A 17035-nucleotide genomic window follows, 5' to 3' on the forward strand; every position below is an offset into this window, starting at 1 on the left:
AGATGAACTGGTCTAATGTGAAAGAGTTAAAGATGTACTACTCCCTGAATATCTTTTTTTTGCAAGATAAAAACCCTGGAGTTTTAAGAGAATATATGTGGAATTATTTATTGTGGGGTAATCATGATTTTTGTGATCTGTTAGCAGCAGAGTGTAAAAAAACCCCAATAAACTAAACTTCTTTAGAGTAGTTGATTAGTGTTTCTTTGGAGGCAGATTCCTTGATAATTTTTTCCATTAAATTTTTATCAATGCTACTGATATGTATCTGCTTTGACCTCTTCAGATGCTTTTCAAGGCTTGATGTGTTGATCATCTTTCCTGCTTGACAGAACAGACTGTAGCTGAGAGCATAAGGATTCAAACAAAGGCAATGTAGAATAAAATCCTTTTTTTTTCATCTCAAAACAGATTCCTGAGTTATTTGACCCTTGGGTTGTTGAATTGCATGTATGCACACATATATTCTATTCCTTTTCTGGGAAGATGAGATTTGATTCGGTACTGGTATGAAATGCAGCTGTTTTAAGATCCTGGACTTTCTTAGGATGGGAAAACTATTCCTTTTGCAGATGTGCATACTGGCACTGCTTCCTAACAATTCAGCATTGTTCAGTGAGCCAAGACAGCCAAATATTAAATATTCTTATGTTAATGTTGCTTAGACATTATTAACTCAAGTAAATATGCACTCAGATATGGAACAGTAATGGAACAGAGGCTGCAAAGTAGTGTATTTTAGCAAGAAAGTCTAAAATTACTTCAATTAGCTATTTTTCATGCCTGAGTGTTATGGTAGTCTTCAGCTGCACAGTAACATTAAACATATGGGGGAAAAGGTACACTGTCAAACTCACTCCTTGATTACAGAAATTCGTTTTGGTTGGACCTCTTGGATTATCAGAAGCATTGGGTTGAAGTGGAACTAACAGGTTTTCTTGTCTAACATACTGATACTGAAAAAAATTAACCAAGATTCCATCACTGAGATGACATGGGAGGATTTCCTTGTTCTTTGAGGAATTTAGTTTTGCATTTCATATATTCTGTAAGGAGCTTTTTTATCACTAGCTCAGCACGTGTACTTCTGTGACAGAGCTCAGCTGGACTCCAGAAAACTTAGATGCCATTTGTGAGATACTACTTGCCCTGGCTCCCTGAGGAAATTTATCTAGGATTAAACCAATTTCCTGCAAAACTGGATTTGGTAGTCATTTCTTTTACTAGAATTTTCAGCTTGTACTTTGAAGTTCTTCCATAAACTGTATTTGCAAGTATGGCATTTGGATGCTGCTGTTTTAATTTGAAAACAAATGAGCAAAAGTCAGTCCCTGGTACACTGCTGATACCTCACTTCCCTCTTCAGGCACTGCTGTGAAACTTCTGAGCCACTTGGGTGAGTGGAAGCTGATGCAGTTTAGTGCAGTCAGGACTAGTGCTAAAGGGATGCTCAAGCATTTGTGTTACTGGCGAGTTTAGGAAACATTTGCTGCCTACCTAATGTGAACCTTGGGTGGTCCCATGGTGTAATGGAGAGCACTCTGGACTCTGAACCCTGCCAGGGTCCTGAGTTCGAGTCTCAGTGGGGACTGTCCCTGGCAGTTAAAGCCTCCCTGCCATCCTGTCAGATCTCAGATGCTCAGCAGGGTCAGCCCTGGTCATACCGGGTTCTGTGACAGTCCCAAGGACTTCCCTATCACTGTCCAAGCTCGCTCGACTGTGGCAAATGGACCTTAGGACTTAAATGGTGGGGCCAGTTCTGTGCAAGCTGTGCCTTACCTAAAACATCCACTGTGCAGGCTCCCAGGTGGGGAGAGCCCTGTCCAAACCTTTGTTTGTGAAGTCTGGCCATACAATGTGAACCTTTGGGGTTGCATTCTGCCAGTGGAGCCTCTTTTACCGCTGTAGAATTCTGCACATGTGTAAGCATGTTTGCTTTTAGCCTCTTTGTGTTCACTTATCCCTGTCCCAGTTGTTTCTGTTTCTCCAGTTTATCATGTCACGTGCACCACAGTCTTCTGTATTCCAGTCAGACTTACCTTGCTTCTCCTGGCCCAGGCAGCCAACTCAGTGAGTACCAGTAGTAATGGCAGACAAGTTTGGCTCCAGCCAATTTCTGTCTCAGAAATTTCCAAGAAATTCTTATTTCCTGAAGAAACATACTTGTATTACTGGGTATCTTTGTGTATGTGTGAGGTCTACAACAGAGTATGGCAGGTGCAGTCATCCTGAAACTGTCACCAAATCCAGCCAAGCTTTTGTTATTCAGGGAAAACAAAGGGAATGACTTCTCTGCCAGTTTAGGGGGCAACAGGTGGAACATTTAGTACTGGCATTACTATTGCATGGATGCTGGTTGGCTGGAAACAAACTTTACACAGACTGCCTTCTTACAAAGGAATTTGTTCTTTTGGACAGTGTAAGGTTAGAGAGGTGCAAGACTAATTTTGGTAGCAGCTCTTCAGAGATGCAGAAATAAATTCAGAGTTGGTTGCATTTCAGAGTTGGAACAGTGTGAAATTGATGAGAATTGCATTTTCTGTATTTCATCTGAAAGTCCAAGTATTTTCATTTGAAGCAGCAAAATGAAGTAACAGTTGCTGAAATTGTGTGCCGTTGTATTCAGGATACAGGGATCAAAACTTAGGATACAGTTCGTACCAGGGACTGTAGCATTGTTGTACAGATATATTAGTGGATTACTTAGGTGTGTTTTAGCAGCTGTGCAGTTACTGTGTTTAGCAGGGAATTATTGGGTAATTTTCAGCAAATTTGTTTAACTTCATCTGTAGGTTCTGTGGCCCATGCTTTTCACTTCTTCCATTTCTTTCCATTTTCCTTTCTTTCCATTTCTTCCTCACTGCTTTCTAATTCTTGTGCCAGGAATATGTGAGGTAGCAGCTGTAAACTGCCTGTGCATTTCCTTTCCTGACTACAGTGGGCTACTCAAATGCTTCTCGTACTGTTAAAAATGAATATGCAGGTACAGCTAAGTCATTGATTGATAGATGTTTTTTGTCTGTAATGATATTACCTGTTTTTTCAAGTTCTGTGCAAAAGTTAAAAGCAGTTAAAGTACATCTGAAGTAAGTAGACACTAAAATCTATATATCACAAAACTTGCATTTGAAACAAGTGTAGCTGAAATAGTTTGTTGTAAATAAGGATTTTGGGGGAGTATGTTTACATAAGAATAAAATAAAATAGTCTTGTAACCTGTGTACAGGAAGGAAATAATTTTCTTATATGATTAGAAAATACTTTGTAGTTTCTTTATCTCTAGTTTTTCCCTGTAAGTCACTTATGTGTAAAACATTGGTAATTGTCTTCTCTGAAAATTTCACTGCAGACTTTCTCCTTTTTTGTGTAGCTGGCCTAGGTAAATAAGTGGTTGTGTTTAGGCTTTACCACTGTCTTTTTTATGATGTGTATGTTTTCAAAGTGATGCTTATTTTGAGTACTTGTTTGCTAGAACTTGTGAGAAAACTTTATTATAGCAAAAACTTTCAACTGGAGGGGTTAAAAGATATAAACCAGGTGGATAAAAACCTCCCAAATGTTTTTCTCATTGATCACTGAATATTTGTTCTTATACTGTGACTTTTCCAAGTTGCCCACAAGTGACTATTTCTTGATACTGCATTTTAGTAATAAGTTTATCTTTCCTTGTAGATAAAATCCAGAATTTGAATGAAGATAATGGGAACAGTCATTTCATCTATGCGAACACTGAAGACAGTAACAAAACCAACGCTGAGACTACAGACACGTCTGGATGCAGCGTTGAAGTCAAGGACTTTCCTGATTCTTGGGACTCCCACATCGGAAAAGCAACAGACTCTCCATCAGAAACATCTCAGACAAAGGGGCCATTAAGAACTCACTTGTATGAATGGGAGGATGAAACTGAAGACACCAGAACTGGAGAGTATATATTAGCTTTTGACAATGAACATCTCTCAGAGATGAAGAGCAAGGATGAGGAGGGTGATAAAGAAGATACTGAAAATCCAAAGGAAGCCATTAGCGAAGAACTTGTGCAAACTATTCCTAGGCCAAGCAACTGTAGGACATATTGTCGATCCAACAAAGCGAAACTGCAGGGGACAACAAATTTTGACAAGCTGATGGATGGCACTAGTCAGTCTTTATCCAAAGCAAACAATGAGTCTAATAATGATGGTCTGAACGCAGGAAAAAAAGTTTCTTTAAGTAGTGGGACCAGTTTTAGAGGGACGGTTGGACGGACTAGAGACTACACTGTTCTCCATCCATCTTGCTTGTCAGTTTGTAACGTCACAATACAGGACACCATGGAGCGCATCGATGAGTTCACCACGGCAGCCCCGACTGACCTGGGAGAAGCCGGGCGCCTACGGAAGAAAGCAGACATGGCTACCGCAAAAACCACAACCAGGTTCCGACCAAGCAATACCAAATCCAAAAAGGATGTCAAATTAGAGTTTTTTGGGTTTGATGATCAAGATGAGGGAGGGGGAGATGAAGGCGCCTCTAGAAGTTCTGGGAGTTCCAATTACAAAATCAAGTACTTTGGGTTTGATGACTTAAGTGAAAGCGAGGACGAAGATGAAGAGTGGCAGGTAGCGGAAAGGAAGGCTAACAAAAAAAGAAGTAGAACTGTCCCATCTTCTTCACTACAGTCAACCTCTGATGGCAATGAAAACTGTTCCCAGGACAGCCAGCTCAGTACTAATGCAGGTAAGTAGAACTGTTACAGAAGGCATATTTACCACTTAGTTTTAATTGACTGTAATATTTTGTTCTTTCTGCAGTATACCCAGGAGTTTGTTGAGCAGCACTGCTGATTTGGAAAGCTAACAGTTAAATTCACTTATTTCTGCTGTGGTCCTGTCTGCTCTTTCATATCTGTCTTGAAGTATACATTATACCCCTTGATCTCTTGCCAGAGGTAGAGGGCTTTTTCTTTTTGAACAGAAGGTTCTTACTTACTGGTGTCTTGAGCATACAGTGTCTGTGCCTGGAAGGCAAATATCATCCCAAAGAAGCTCCACATCAACCCGGAATTATGGAGCCAAGTGCAGAAATTTAAGTAGCTCTGAGGAGATGTGAAATGTGTCTGTGCATTTGTCTGTGTTGGTAAGCAGCTGGGATCTTTCTTGAGTTCCATCTTACCTGAAGATGCACAGCTTGGGAGAGGCTATGGGGACCCATAGAGAGTGCCAGTGAGATAACTGGCTTTGGGAGACCCTCTGCCTATTCATGTGTTTCTGCTCTTGTTTTCAGTTTCCAGGTATCTCCAAACTCTGCACATGTGGGGTGTGTGTGGGGGGGGTGGGATGTGTGTGAACTCACACACAGGAGTAAAATCGTGCACATGACATTTGCTGGGCAAGTTCTGGTGTTTGAGATACTTTGAAAAATTAGACTTGCTTGGTGGTTGGTTGGGTCCTGTGTAATGCCTTAGATCAAGGGTGAGGTATGTTGGTGAAGAACAGAAGGAATAACTTTGGTGAAAGATTGCTTTTAGCTTTTTCATTTTAAAGTCTAATGCCAACAAATCACACATGTTGGAATAAGTATTTCAAAATGCTGCCACTGTTCCATAGAACTTTTTGATTCTCCATTTTGGAGCATGAAGCATGAGAAGTTTCTATCCGTTCACTGAATGGTTACATTTTTAAGACTTTGGCAAGATGTATTTCATTGTGATGGGGAGAGGGGGGAACTCAAATCTCGCCTTGCAAATGTTGGAGAAGCTGGTTTTTCCCCCCCTTACAAATAGCTTCTGCTAATATAATCCAGAAATAAAATTTAATAGGAAAAAATGTTCATTTCTCTGTTCTTATTATAGCTGTTTCTAAAACCAGAATTCTTTGTAAGCCTTTTAATCAAAGGGTAAATGTCACTGCTAGGGTTTTTTTGTAGATTTGAAAAGAAGCAAATGGATACTGATGTTGTATGAGAAGATGGTGTTTTCAAACAAAAAAACCCTTGATTTGTTTTCATAAAATTTACTTATGATGAGGCACTTGTATTCCAGCCTCTTTGGAAAATGGGCTTAACTTACAGGACCTCTTAAGAAATACTCAGAGTCCCTGTCTCTGATGAGTCTTTCTTCAGCCATTTATTCCAAGGGGGGGAAATTGCTTGTACAGTTAATGCAGCTAAGATGCTGACCCATCAAATAATCCTTTCAGCTGCTGTCCTCAGGAGTCTCAAAATATCTACAGTTTGCTTTCAGCACTACATTCACCAAGCAGGCCTTTATACTCTGAGGTCTAGTAGATTATTTCTCTGAAATATTTTCCTAAAGGATTTCCATGACACAAATTGATGTAAATTTATGTTTTGTTAGTTCTTAATACATTTCTCCACTTCTCAGGTAAGAGCTGCCTTTCACTTCCTCTGCTGAGAGATGCTTCCCCTTTATTTTGCATCTCCTTTGCTCATTTGATTTCTGTTTTGTGCTGCCGTGAGATTTGACTTGCAGTTTTTCTTTTGAAATTTGAAAGGGTGATGTCCTGTAGTACAGGTTATAAAAGTAATGAGTCTGGTGCTGCCCTAAAATTTGCAGGACGTCTCAATAAAGTTCCTGCTGTCTTCTCTCAAACCTTTGCATATTTTGAGCATCGTGATCACTGGGTACAACCATGTTAAGGTCCTTAAATATTGTGATGCTGAGTCTGAGAATTCTGGACTTGTGGAACTAAACCTGAAGTTGCAGTAAAATGGTGACATTGCTCTGAGGTGTCACTTTTACATAATGAAGAAAGTGACTTCTTCATCCATGAAAAATGCCAGCTTGACTCCAAGCCTCAGAAGAAGCTTTTGGAACATCTTGTGCAATAAAACTCTTTATTGAACAAACAGTACTGAAAGTTTCTAATGTCACCTGAGTTCTGCATGTGCTGGTCATTTTTTGTACTAATGAACAAATCCACAGATAAAAATCCAGTATTCCCATTCCAGGTTGACAGGTGAGATGCCAAATTGCCTCTGAATTTCAGCCCTGGAAATTCCCAAGAGTGGCTTTGGTGTTCTGCCCATAAAGGATGTTATGTGGCATGATCAGCTGTGCAGCAAAACTTGTTGTTTTCGGTGCTCTCTGTTACAGCCCTGCTTTGCCATAACACTGGTTTGGTTACTTACTGTAATCCAGCTGTGTTGTTATGATCTGTATCTCAGAATCTTAGTTCCAAATATCTTACCAATACTTTTAATGAAACAGGAAGTGGACTATTCCTTCCAGTCTAGTAGTTCCCAGTTGAGGGAAAGTAAGTTTAACAAAACATATTTAACTGTTTCTACAAGTGAAATTTATGAAAGCACAAAGACTACAGGGGCAATATTGTTAGTGCATGAAAAATTATAAAATAGATAAATTCAATTTTGGTTACACTGGCTTTTGCTAAAATGTCTTTTCTGTTGTTCATTTGTGAAAGGCTTTCCTGCTCAAGTGGTTAAAAAATGCCAAAAAAGCCAAATAAATAAAACCCCCAACTCAAAAAAAAAGCTTCAGATTTTAAATTCCTAGATTCTGTTCACAAGCTTTTCTTTTTAATGAAAATATTTCATAACTTTATTAGCCTTAGATTTTTGCTGAAGCTTTGAGTTCTAGTTTGTTTACTTTTTATTTTGCTGTTGCAGCCTAAAATTCTCTCATTAGTCAGTGCAGCAGCCCTTGAAGCAAGGGCCCCTTTGACTCATGAGCTTCCCACCTATATTCTGCCAGAATACCAGGGGCTGAAAGTGCTGGTGAGACTTTCCTACATCGGAAACACCACCTGTCATCTCTGGAGCCAGAGCACGGGGTGACTATCGTGAAGAGAAGCCTTTAATACTGGAAGAAAATGACTGACTTGACTGTAGTAATCAATGGGGAGTTGTATCCCAGAGAAATCTGTACTGGAGCTTGTCTTTTGCTTTGTAAATCAGTTGTGATATACAGCTTAACCTTGGTGTCGTGCACTCATTGTTGCTTTCAGTGATCAAGATGAGTTTCCCATAATCTTTTTGTGTAATACAGCTTCTGTGCATCAGCATCTTGCACTCAGTTCACTTCTGGTTAGCCAACTTGCCCTGGTTTTCTGTTTTGTTTTTGGGGTTTATTTTAATTCCTTTGCATCTTCTCAAAAACTGAATCACTTTAATTGAGTAAATATTTTAAGGCAGTTAAAACTACATCAAAGGCCTCAAAGGCTGAGTCCTGTTTGGACTTCAAAACCTTCTGCAGAATTGCTCTGAGATACTAAAACAAAACTACCTGGTTGTTCCCCAGGAAATTTACTGTGGTTTGTTGCCTTCTAGTTGGTCTTTGAACATTTTTCCAATTCTTGCCAAGACAGGCAAATTATCTCAAAGATTATAAATGCCTTGAAAGTGGTTGTGTAGAGGAGCAAAGACCTTACTTGCTTCCATATTGAGAGAAAGGTCAATATGCCCAACTTGTCCATGAAGGGGCAAAAACCCCCCATATATGAGAGCCTGTGGAAGACAGGGGTTACTGCTTACCAAACTATTAGTGTTTGCCTCAGTTAATGTTAGCAAGAGACTTCTCTGCTAAACCCTTTTTAATTTAGATTTGAAAATCTGCTACAGTAATGAATGCAGAGTGCTTTTAGGGTGCCTAGAAGGCCTCCAAAGGTACTGCTCAAGTAAAAGCATTTGCAATAATCTTACAAGGTGTTTGATGTGCTAGCAACATCAGAAAATTCAGGATTATCCTATTGTAAGTAGGAGTTGAAATATTTTTATCAAGAAGTTTCTTTGAATTTAAAATTACATAATTTAAATGGGATAGTTCAGAATCATGTAAGAGTGGAATTCAAACAAAGAAACTTAGATGATTTTAAAATTTTGGCTTAGTTGATCCAGAGCACTGTTCATCATTATTGAAGACAATGCCAGCTGCAAGTCTTAGCACAGGGCACAGATTGCTGTGCTGATTTGGTGAAACACATCTTGCTTTTCTAGAGTGACTCGCATGTTTATAGTTGCTGTAGTCAAGTAGGTTACTTTTTAGCTTTTAATCTACACTTGGATGGTCTGGTTCTGTTGGTTTGGCTTTCTTTGGTAATTACATTCAGGGCCTGACTTCTTTAAAAGTATTAGAGGATTTGCAAGGATGTGTATTAAAGGAATTTCATTTTACTCCTTAAATTGGCAAGTTTCAGCAAGGACTAAGTTGGCTTTTTTTTTTCAAATACAGATTTGGAAGTAGTTCTGCTTTATTTAAGTTAATGAAAATTGGTCTGTAATGTTTTCCACTGTTAGACTAATTTTATCAAAACATCTTTTGAAGTCAGTCATTTTCAGAGGGACTTTTTCATTCTGTGTTTTCAAGCTCTTGTGCTCACATGACACAACTGAACTGGAAACCAGTGGGCTGGGATGCAAGAGGCTGGTTCCAGTAGGTGCCTTGCAGTCCTGCCTGCCCTGGTGCTGCCAGACCTGTTGATGTTTAGTACAATTTCAGAAAATTTTGGGCCTTATTTAAGACTTAATTTATGTCCTTTGGACAAGTATTGTATGCTCGAGAATGCCATTATGAATTTGCTTGCCTGATTTGCCTTTGCTTGCCCCCTTACCCAGACTTGGCCAGTCCGGTTTACTGGAGTGGGTGCACTTGGGATTAGAGTAGCTGATCCAACCTGCTTGGGCTTTTGATGGGCAGTTTTCAGATGCTCTCTGGAACAGATGGGTTTTTTAAACAGTTTATCAGATGGAACAGTGCCTCTCTGTGCCTGTCTTTGTTTCCATCTTGAAATTTATGGTAACCTGTGGTTTGTGCCAAGTAAACCCTTGTCCCTTGTGTCCAAGGGGTAATGCTTCAAATGCAACACCATTTTAAAGAAAAAATGAGGACAAGAATTTAATTAGAGGAGTGAACTGCAGATTCACAGTCCAAGACTGAGTACTGGAATTACTGGTAAGGCAAGTATTGAATGCATTGAAAGGCCATTTCAGCAATTCCTTCTAGCTGACTCCTTCCTGAGCTAATGACCATATTTTTTTCTGTTTACAGCAGAATAAGCAAATATAAACAGGCTGCCTTCATAAGAAGTGAAGTAAAATCAATTCTTCAGTCCTGTAATTGTAGCGTGAAGCATTCTCCTTCTAAATCTCTTAATCTCATACTTTTGATGAACCCAATCGACTGTTTTATTCATCTGCTGCTCAGAGTTTTATCAGTTAGCCCTAAGTCAGCACTTGTGAAAGGTAACCTGGGATTCACAGGAGTGTGGAATGGGAAGCAGTAGCTTGAAGCTTGGCCAGTGGACAAGGGGGGTGGTCGTGACTGTACCTTGTCATGTTTCTGTGTGTTACAGCGGTCCAGTCAGTAAACCTGAGCTCCACCCAGAGCTGTGTGTGGCTTTAAAGCAGGTTTTTTTTTATGAGGACTGACTGTTCATTATATAATTTCAGAAGCTGTGCGTGTGGAATTGTCAGATAGATGCAAAAAATGCTTTAGCAGTACAATAACTTTTGATATGGTTGTTTCATGTCTATGTTTAACAGATCTGGAGTTTTCAGAGGATGCATCTGGTGTGCTTGAAGGCAATAAGAAATCCACAAATAAACAAGGTGATAAATCTAAGGAAAACACCAGGAAGATTTTTAGTGGGCCAAAGCGGGTGAGTAATAATACTGAGTCCAAAACTAAGTCCTTATTTTAACAAGCTTTTCAGTATTGATGTGTCATCTTATATATGTAACAGGGCTTTTATCCCAGTTTGTATCTGCACTTGAGATAACTTGTTGACTTCTAATGTTATTTCTGGAAAAGTAAAACCTTCAAGTGCGAAATTTGTAAATGTATTACTGGAAGATTCACTTCTCAAGTTCACATTACCATTGCAGAACAGCAGACCTTGGACCTGCATGGAGATGATCATTGTGATGATTTGGGTGTAGATGATCTTGAAAGCAAAGCATTGGTAAATGCTGCGTGGTTTATTTTGTGGCTTGTTGGTGTTTGGGGGGAATTTTTCAGGTATCTTTGCTCTCCCAAGAAACATCTATCATATTATGGGATTGAACTTTTCTGGAAGCTTCAAATTGGACATTGGTATAGTCTTTATAAGGGCAAGTGCCTTTATAGCATGTGGAATATTGAGATTTTCTTCAAGTTAAAAAAAAGGTAACCCTTGATCCCACCCCAGTATTCCCAAATTATGTAGCATTGAGTGTGACTTTGCCCTTTCATACTGCAAAAAGAGCTTATTCATGCTGTTGATGCTGGCTGTGGTTTATCTTACTTGGTATTACAGGTTACTCGGTGCTTTGAGGCTTTTAAAAATGTGCATTGAGTGAAAATTGTGTTTACTGTCAGGTGAAAGTTTGCAATAGAGGGATCCAGGTAATCAACATTAAATGGAACTTCTATGGCCTGAATGTCCAGGACAGCCATTTCCAGTGTTTAAGAACTTTTCATGTGTTCTTCGTCTAACTTGTTACCTGGTGAGGGCAGTACCTGTGTCACCCTCCTGGCAATCCAGAATTGCTGCAGTAAGAGAAAGAGGGAAAGGAACTTGTGTATCCCCTTTCTCTTTGACTCCTCTAGGTTGTGGAAGACCCAACAGTTGCATGTTATTATAGAAACTCTCTTCTACATGTATTCAAATTTTGTTCGTCAGTCCTACAGTTCGAAGACAATTTTTTAAAATTATTTCCTTGTTATTTTTCCAAAAGAATTCTAATAAGTAAGTCACTCTACTATTTCTCATGAAGGTACCTAATTACTTGTATTATATGACAGTTTCACTGGAAGTAATTTTTCAAGGTGCTTTTTTTGGATCTTTCAGAACCAGAAGATTCGTTGTTGTCCCAGCTGTGTTGATACATAATGTTTTTTCATTTAAAAATGTGGTTTTATGGGTAGAGAAAGGATGACAAATTTGTTTCATTTCTCAAAACGTGCAAGGAAATACTGTCATATGGAGGATAAATGAGCAGTAAGTCCTGTCAGTTGTGATGCCCTTTGCACAGAAGTGGTTTTGCTTTTTAACTTTGGGCAGAATGGGAAGCTCTTGCCTCCAGAGCCAGATAAGTGAGGAGGGTCTTCTCAGAACTGAAATCACTTTCTTGAAGAATTCCTCAGCTTCTGTTGATTAAAGAATCAATTTTTAATAATAAGCTTATGAGAGAACATGTAACAGTAGACAGAAAAACAGAAGTACAGGAAGTATAAATTTAACTGAACCTTTTCATGCTGTATTTTTAACAGCATAAAACAGCTGTGGGTGTTCTGGTAAATGCAGAATATATTTTTAACATTTAAATATTTATATGCTTCAAATCTTACTCTATAATAGCATTTCATGTGTTTCTTGTTTAATTTTTATTCCCCAAATACTTGAGGGTTTATGTGAAAATATTTTTAATTAATTTTGAATGTATGTATCTGAAGTTATGGGAGGGGGAAAAGGAGTGTCATACTGTATAAGAGAAAATTATTTTAAATCTAGAAAATTCTCAGTTGGGAATAAACTTAATTCAAGTGGGAAAGGTGAGAATTAAACAGCCTTTTGACCCTGTAACGATATAATGGACCTAGAAGTAGAAATTACTGTAATTTGGGTTCAGATTTTAAACTTACTTGTTCTCTAATCATACAGCTGTTACATGGAGTTACTAAAAAAGCTTGTGAAGCTTGTTCTGATGGTAATTAGAGGTGCTATAATTATCTTCCTAAACTATAGATATAAACTCTTAATCTCAGTTGTATCTTAAGGGAATTTTCATTTGGGGAATGATGAAAAAAACCCTGAAAGTATCAGTCTGACCATAATAACTAAAAGATCTTAAAAAAAAAAATCTCTGGAACTTCTTTGCTGTCCCAGCACTATTTTTTTTCTTGTAGGAACCAGCAGATACAGCATTAGTTACTTTCTTCTGGGTGGTTTTGTTAGAGGTGTGACACTTTGCATCAGACTTGGCTGCCAAGTAAACAGCTCTGTTACTCAGGAAGCAACAAGGAGTATTGTTAAACTTCAGTAGGTGCAGAAAGCTCAACTATTTTTTCCATTTCATGGTCAGTAGGACTGTCACCAGTATTTTGTGCTTTTGAAACCTGACTGTTGTCCTCTAATGCAAAGTTCAGTTCTTGAAACTTGAAGCATCTGTGTAATGAAATATTACAGACATTATTGACTCAGTGAATAACAGTGTTTTCAGACCTTGCTTTTACCGTAAAGAGACTCACTGAAATCACTGACTGGTTGCAGAAGCCACACATTATGGTAGGTATGTAAAGCCTTAACCAGAGTCGTGCTTTTAAGTGAATTAAACCTCTTTATCCTGAGCCTGAGTTACAGGAGAGTGTTGGGTTCGATAGCAACATAATTATGTATTTACAGTACATAAATAGTGGCATTACTTGACTTGCAAATGATGGGTGGGAAGAATACATGAGTAACATCTGCAAAAGTTTGTTTGCAGCTGGTTACAATTTTAATTCAACTGGTTGGGTGACTCTTGCTCTGGCATGTAAGTTTGGGAGCTCTGGATACACCCACCTGCTGGCCCCTTGGAGCTTAGTTCCTCTTCTACAGATGAAACTAATTCTCTATTCAGGCAAAATTCTGTAAGGTAGTCAAGAAATTTTTTGTTGCTATGGTCCAAATCTACTTAGACTAAAGCCTTAAAAATGGAGACCATAGAAATGATGAGATTTCTTGCTCCTGCTCCTCTCACAGCAGATTTTAGCTAGAGTCAGGAAATGAGGACAGTCAGTTTTTGTAGCAATACTCTGAAGTGGTTTCCAGTGATCTTATACAAAATGCTGTCTCTAAATAGGAACCTGGAAAAACACAACTTTAAAAAAAGATAGAGAACTAGTCTATCACAAAACTTAATGTTTTGATGGATCAGCTCTAGAAACTGGTGATTGTACTTAGTGTTTTGTGTCAGTTCAGTGTGTGTGTGTTGTCCAGGGTGTCATTAAGGACCACCAAGTCCTCTGAACAGCAAATTTTCTGGGATGGCCTGTCTGCTGCTAAACTCACAGTGTATAATGAGTCACCTGCAGCTCTGTGCTCATCTTAGTTCTGCCTGGGGCTGTAGGAAGCCAACCTAGACATGGTGAATACTGATTACCCTGGAATATTTCAAGGTAAGAATTTAGATAGAGTTGCAAATCAGCGTTAAAAGGTGTGGGAACATTTTAGCCAGGGAAGGGAGGGAACTATAATCCTTCTGTTACTGCTCTTCAGGGCTGCTGAGGCAGATGGGAAGACTTACGGAGTTACATGGAGTGGGACAAAGGAGGTATAAGAGGAAGAAGAGCACTGATTCTCTCAAGTAGGCACAACCAGAAGCAGTCTTCTGTTTTCTCAAAGCAGCATGAAATTTTAATTAGATGAATACTGTGTCAGGATTTTTTCCCTATGCCTTAGAGCAGGTGAACTTTAGAAACTAGTCTTTTGGAATTAGATGTTGATTTATGTTTTTCACTGAATATGTCTCATGAACCTGCCATGGTGTTATTGACAGAATACAATTTAGCACCTATAAAATACCTGAATTTTTTTGAGAGTATGAAATATACTTTTTACAATTGGTTAATTGAAGAAGAAAGTGCTCACTGCATGGTCAGCCTACACTGTGATTGATGGACTACAGTTCAAAGTAAAAACTAACCTGAATGCTAATTCCTTGTTTAATGACTTCTGACTTCAGTTAAAATATGTGGATTTCCTGTAACTATTCACTTCTGGAATGAGAATTGAATGCTAATAAATGAATGTAAGCTAGCTTAAGGTTTTTTCTTAATCTCTTGTATTTCTATGCTTGGAGCAATTTTTCCTAAATTCCCTTGTTGAAGTCTTAGCTCTAGAAAACCTGTCTGGTTTGTGATTCTGTATTCCCACATGTACACAGTGAATGGGAATAATAGTGAGTGTGCTTTTTTTCTTCCTCTTGTGCACACATTGGGTTGTACAGGAAAAAGTACGGAAAAATCTCTTTGCTGCTAGCTTGATTATTATGGTGTTTTCTTTGGGCCCCTCAGGTTTCCTGTGTCCTGGTTTGAGCTGGGATGTAGTTAATTTTCTTCAGAGTAGCTGTTATGAGGATGTTTTGGATTTGTGCTGAAAGCAATATTGCTGAAAGCAGGGGTGTTTTTCTTACTGCTGAGCAGGACTTACACTCAGCCAAGGCCTTTTCTGCTCCTCACCCCATCCCACCAATGAGGAGATTGAGGGTGCAGAAGGAGTTGAGAGGGAACACAGCCAGAACAGCTGACCCCAACTGACCTAAGGGATGTTGCATACCATATGACAGCAATATAAAAAGCTGGGGAAGAAGAGGGGGGGACACGTTTGGAGTGATGATGTTTGTCTTCCCCAGTAACTGCCAGGTGTGACGTGGCCCTGCTTTCTTGGTGATGGCTGAACACCTGCCTGCCCCTGGGAAGTGGTGAATGAATTCCTTGTTTTGTTTTACGCGAGTTCACGGCTTTTGCTTTCCCCATTAAACTGCCTTTTATCTCATCCCATGAGTTTTCTCACTTTTACCCTTGCAATTCTCTCCCCATCCCACTGTGGGGGTGAGCAAGGGTAGGGCTTAGTCACTGGCTGAGGTTAAACCATGACAGTCCCTTTGGGCACCCAGCGCAGGGCTCGGAGTGTTTGAGATGATGCCAGGTTTTAGTGGGATATGCTAAATCAAATTTTTAGCCGTTACTGCTTGTTAGCTGTAAACTGACAGGTGTCTGTGCTTACCTTACTGTGTCAGAGCCCAGTGCTCCTTAGTGGCTGCTTTTTGCTTTTGCTACTTCATGTGGCTGTCTTACTCTGCTGTGCTTGAGAACATTTTGATAGCAGTTCTTTTAACAGCGACATTGCTTGAAAGTTACTCCACTAGTGTGGAATGCATTTGTCAGGAAAAGCTGAGATCTTGGATAATGCATTAAAAAGCAACCACCAAAAAAACCCACCAAACCTAACAAAACCCCACCCACTATAAGGGCTGGTTTTGCATGAAACAGAAAAAATAGTGACAGAAGCATTTGATGTTGCTGCTTTTGCTCTCCTTTTGCTCCACCTGCTTGTTTCTGTTTTCTTGCTCCTTCAGTTTCCCAACCTTGTTGTATTACTATAAAAATAACTCCCTAAAAAGGAAACATTTAACATAAATCTCAGTCCAGTTCACTGGGAGACTATAAATGATTGTGTCTACTCAGTTAAGGAACTCAAGAAGAGAGATTAAGTCGTCTTAACCTGGTTAAGTCAACATTGCAACTGAGAAATGCTCACTAAACACAGCCGGTGTTAGCAGGATTACATGCACTGCTTTGATCAAGTGACATTAGTAGAGTTAGTCATGACAGTAGTGTCGAATCCATGAATGAAATCAGTGCTGAATTGAGACATGGCTTAACCAACAAATGTTGCTGAACTCAGTATCCAGGATAAAAAGTTGATCTAGTAATAACTCCATAACTATGTATTGCTTTTCATGTTTTCTTCAAGTTTTAAGAATAATTTCTGTACTCAACGAAGTACAGAAATGTGTGCAAGATTTCCTAGTGCAGTTTTTGGGCAGGTCAGTTGGAAAGAAGTTTTAAATCACCACTCTATAAAGAGCACTTATTTCCAGTTACCAAGAAATGTGGGTTTTTTCTTAAGTCTGATCTGCAGCCAGTCCATAATTTGTTATTTAATTGCATCTTTCTTGTCCTATAGGCAGGGGTTTTTTCCATGAGTAGGTTATTTGCCTTCAGTTGCCATACTCCTGTTACAAATTTCAGGCACTGTGAGAAACTGTCAATACTTGAAAAGGATCACTTATATGTGATCCTGTTGTTCCTAATAGGATTTGCTGTATTGCAAATGTAACATGCAGTAATGCGTGTTTTAGGGTATAAACGAGATCTTTTATAGGTTGATGGAAACCTTTTCCACTGGTGTTTCATGCTGACTGGAAGGAGCTATAAATATCAGTCCCACTTAACTTGAACCACAGCATTTGTTTGGAAGTTCAAGATGAAATGCTTATACCTGATCTTTGAAGGTGTTTTGAAATTGGGCTGGATTGGCTGAGTAGTCTCAGG

General features: G+C 39.1%; 1 protein-coding gene across 5 annotated transcripts in view; it reads left to right on the plus strand.

Moving 5' to 3' along the window:
* Positions 1–17035, plus strand: part of WAPL (WAPL cohesin release factor) — a 142423-nt gene that overhangs the window by 89140 nt on the left and 36248 nt on the right. For all 5 annotated transcript variants that reach the window (XM_071563907.1, XM_071563909.1, XM_071563911.1 and 2 more), the window contains 2 exons: positions 3673–4719; positions 10501–10616. In XM_071563907.1, the coding sequence (XP_071420008.1) occupies positions 3673–4719; positions 10501–10616 (1163 nt within the window). The remainder of the gene's footprint in view (positions 1–3672; positions 4720–10500; positions 10617–17035) is intronic.

This window comes from Pithys albifrons, chromosome 9, assembly GCF_047495875.1.
Source record: "Pithys albifrons albifrons isolate INPA30051 chromosome 9, PitAlb_v1, whole genome shotgun sequence".
NCBI classification, from domain to species: Eukaryota; Metazoa; Chordata; class Aves; order Passeriformes; family Thamnophilidae; genus Pithys; species Pithys albifrons.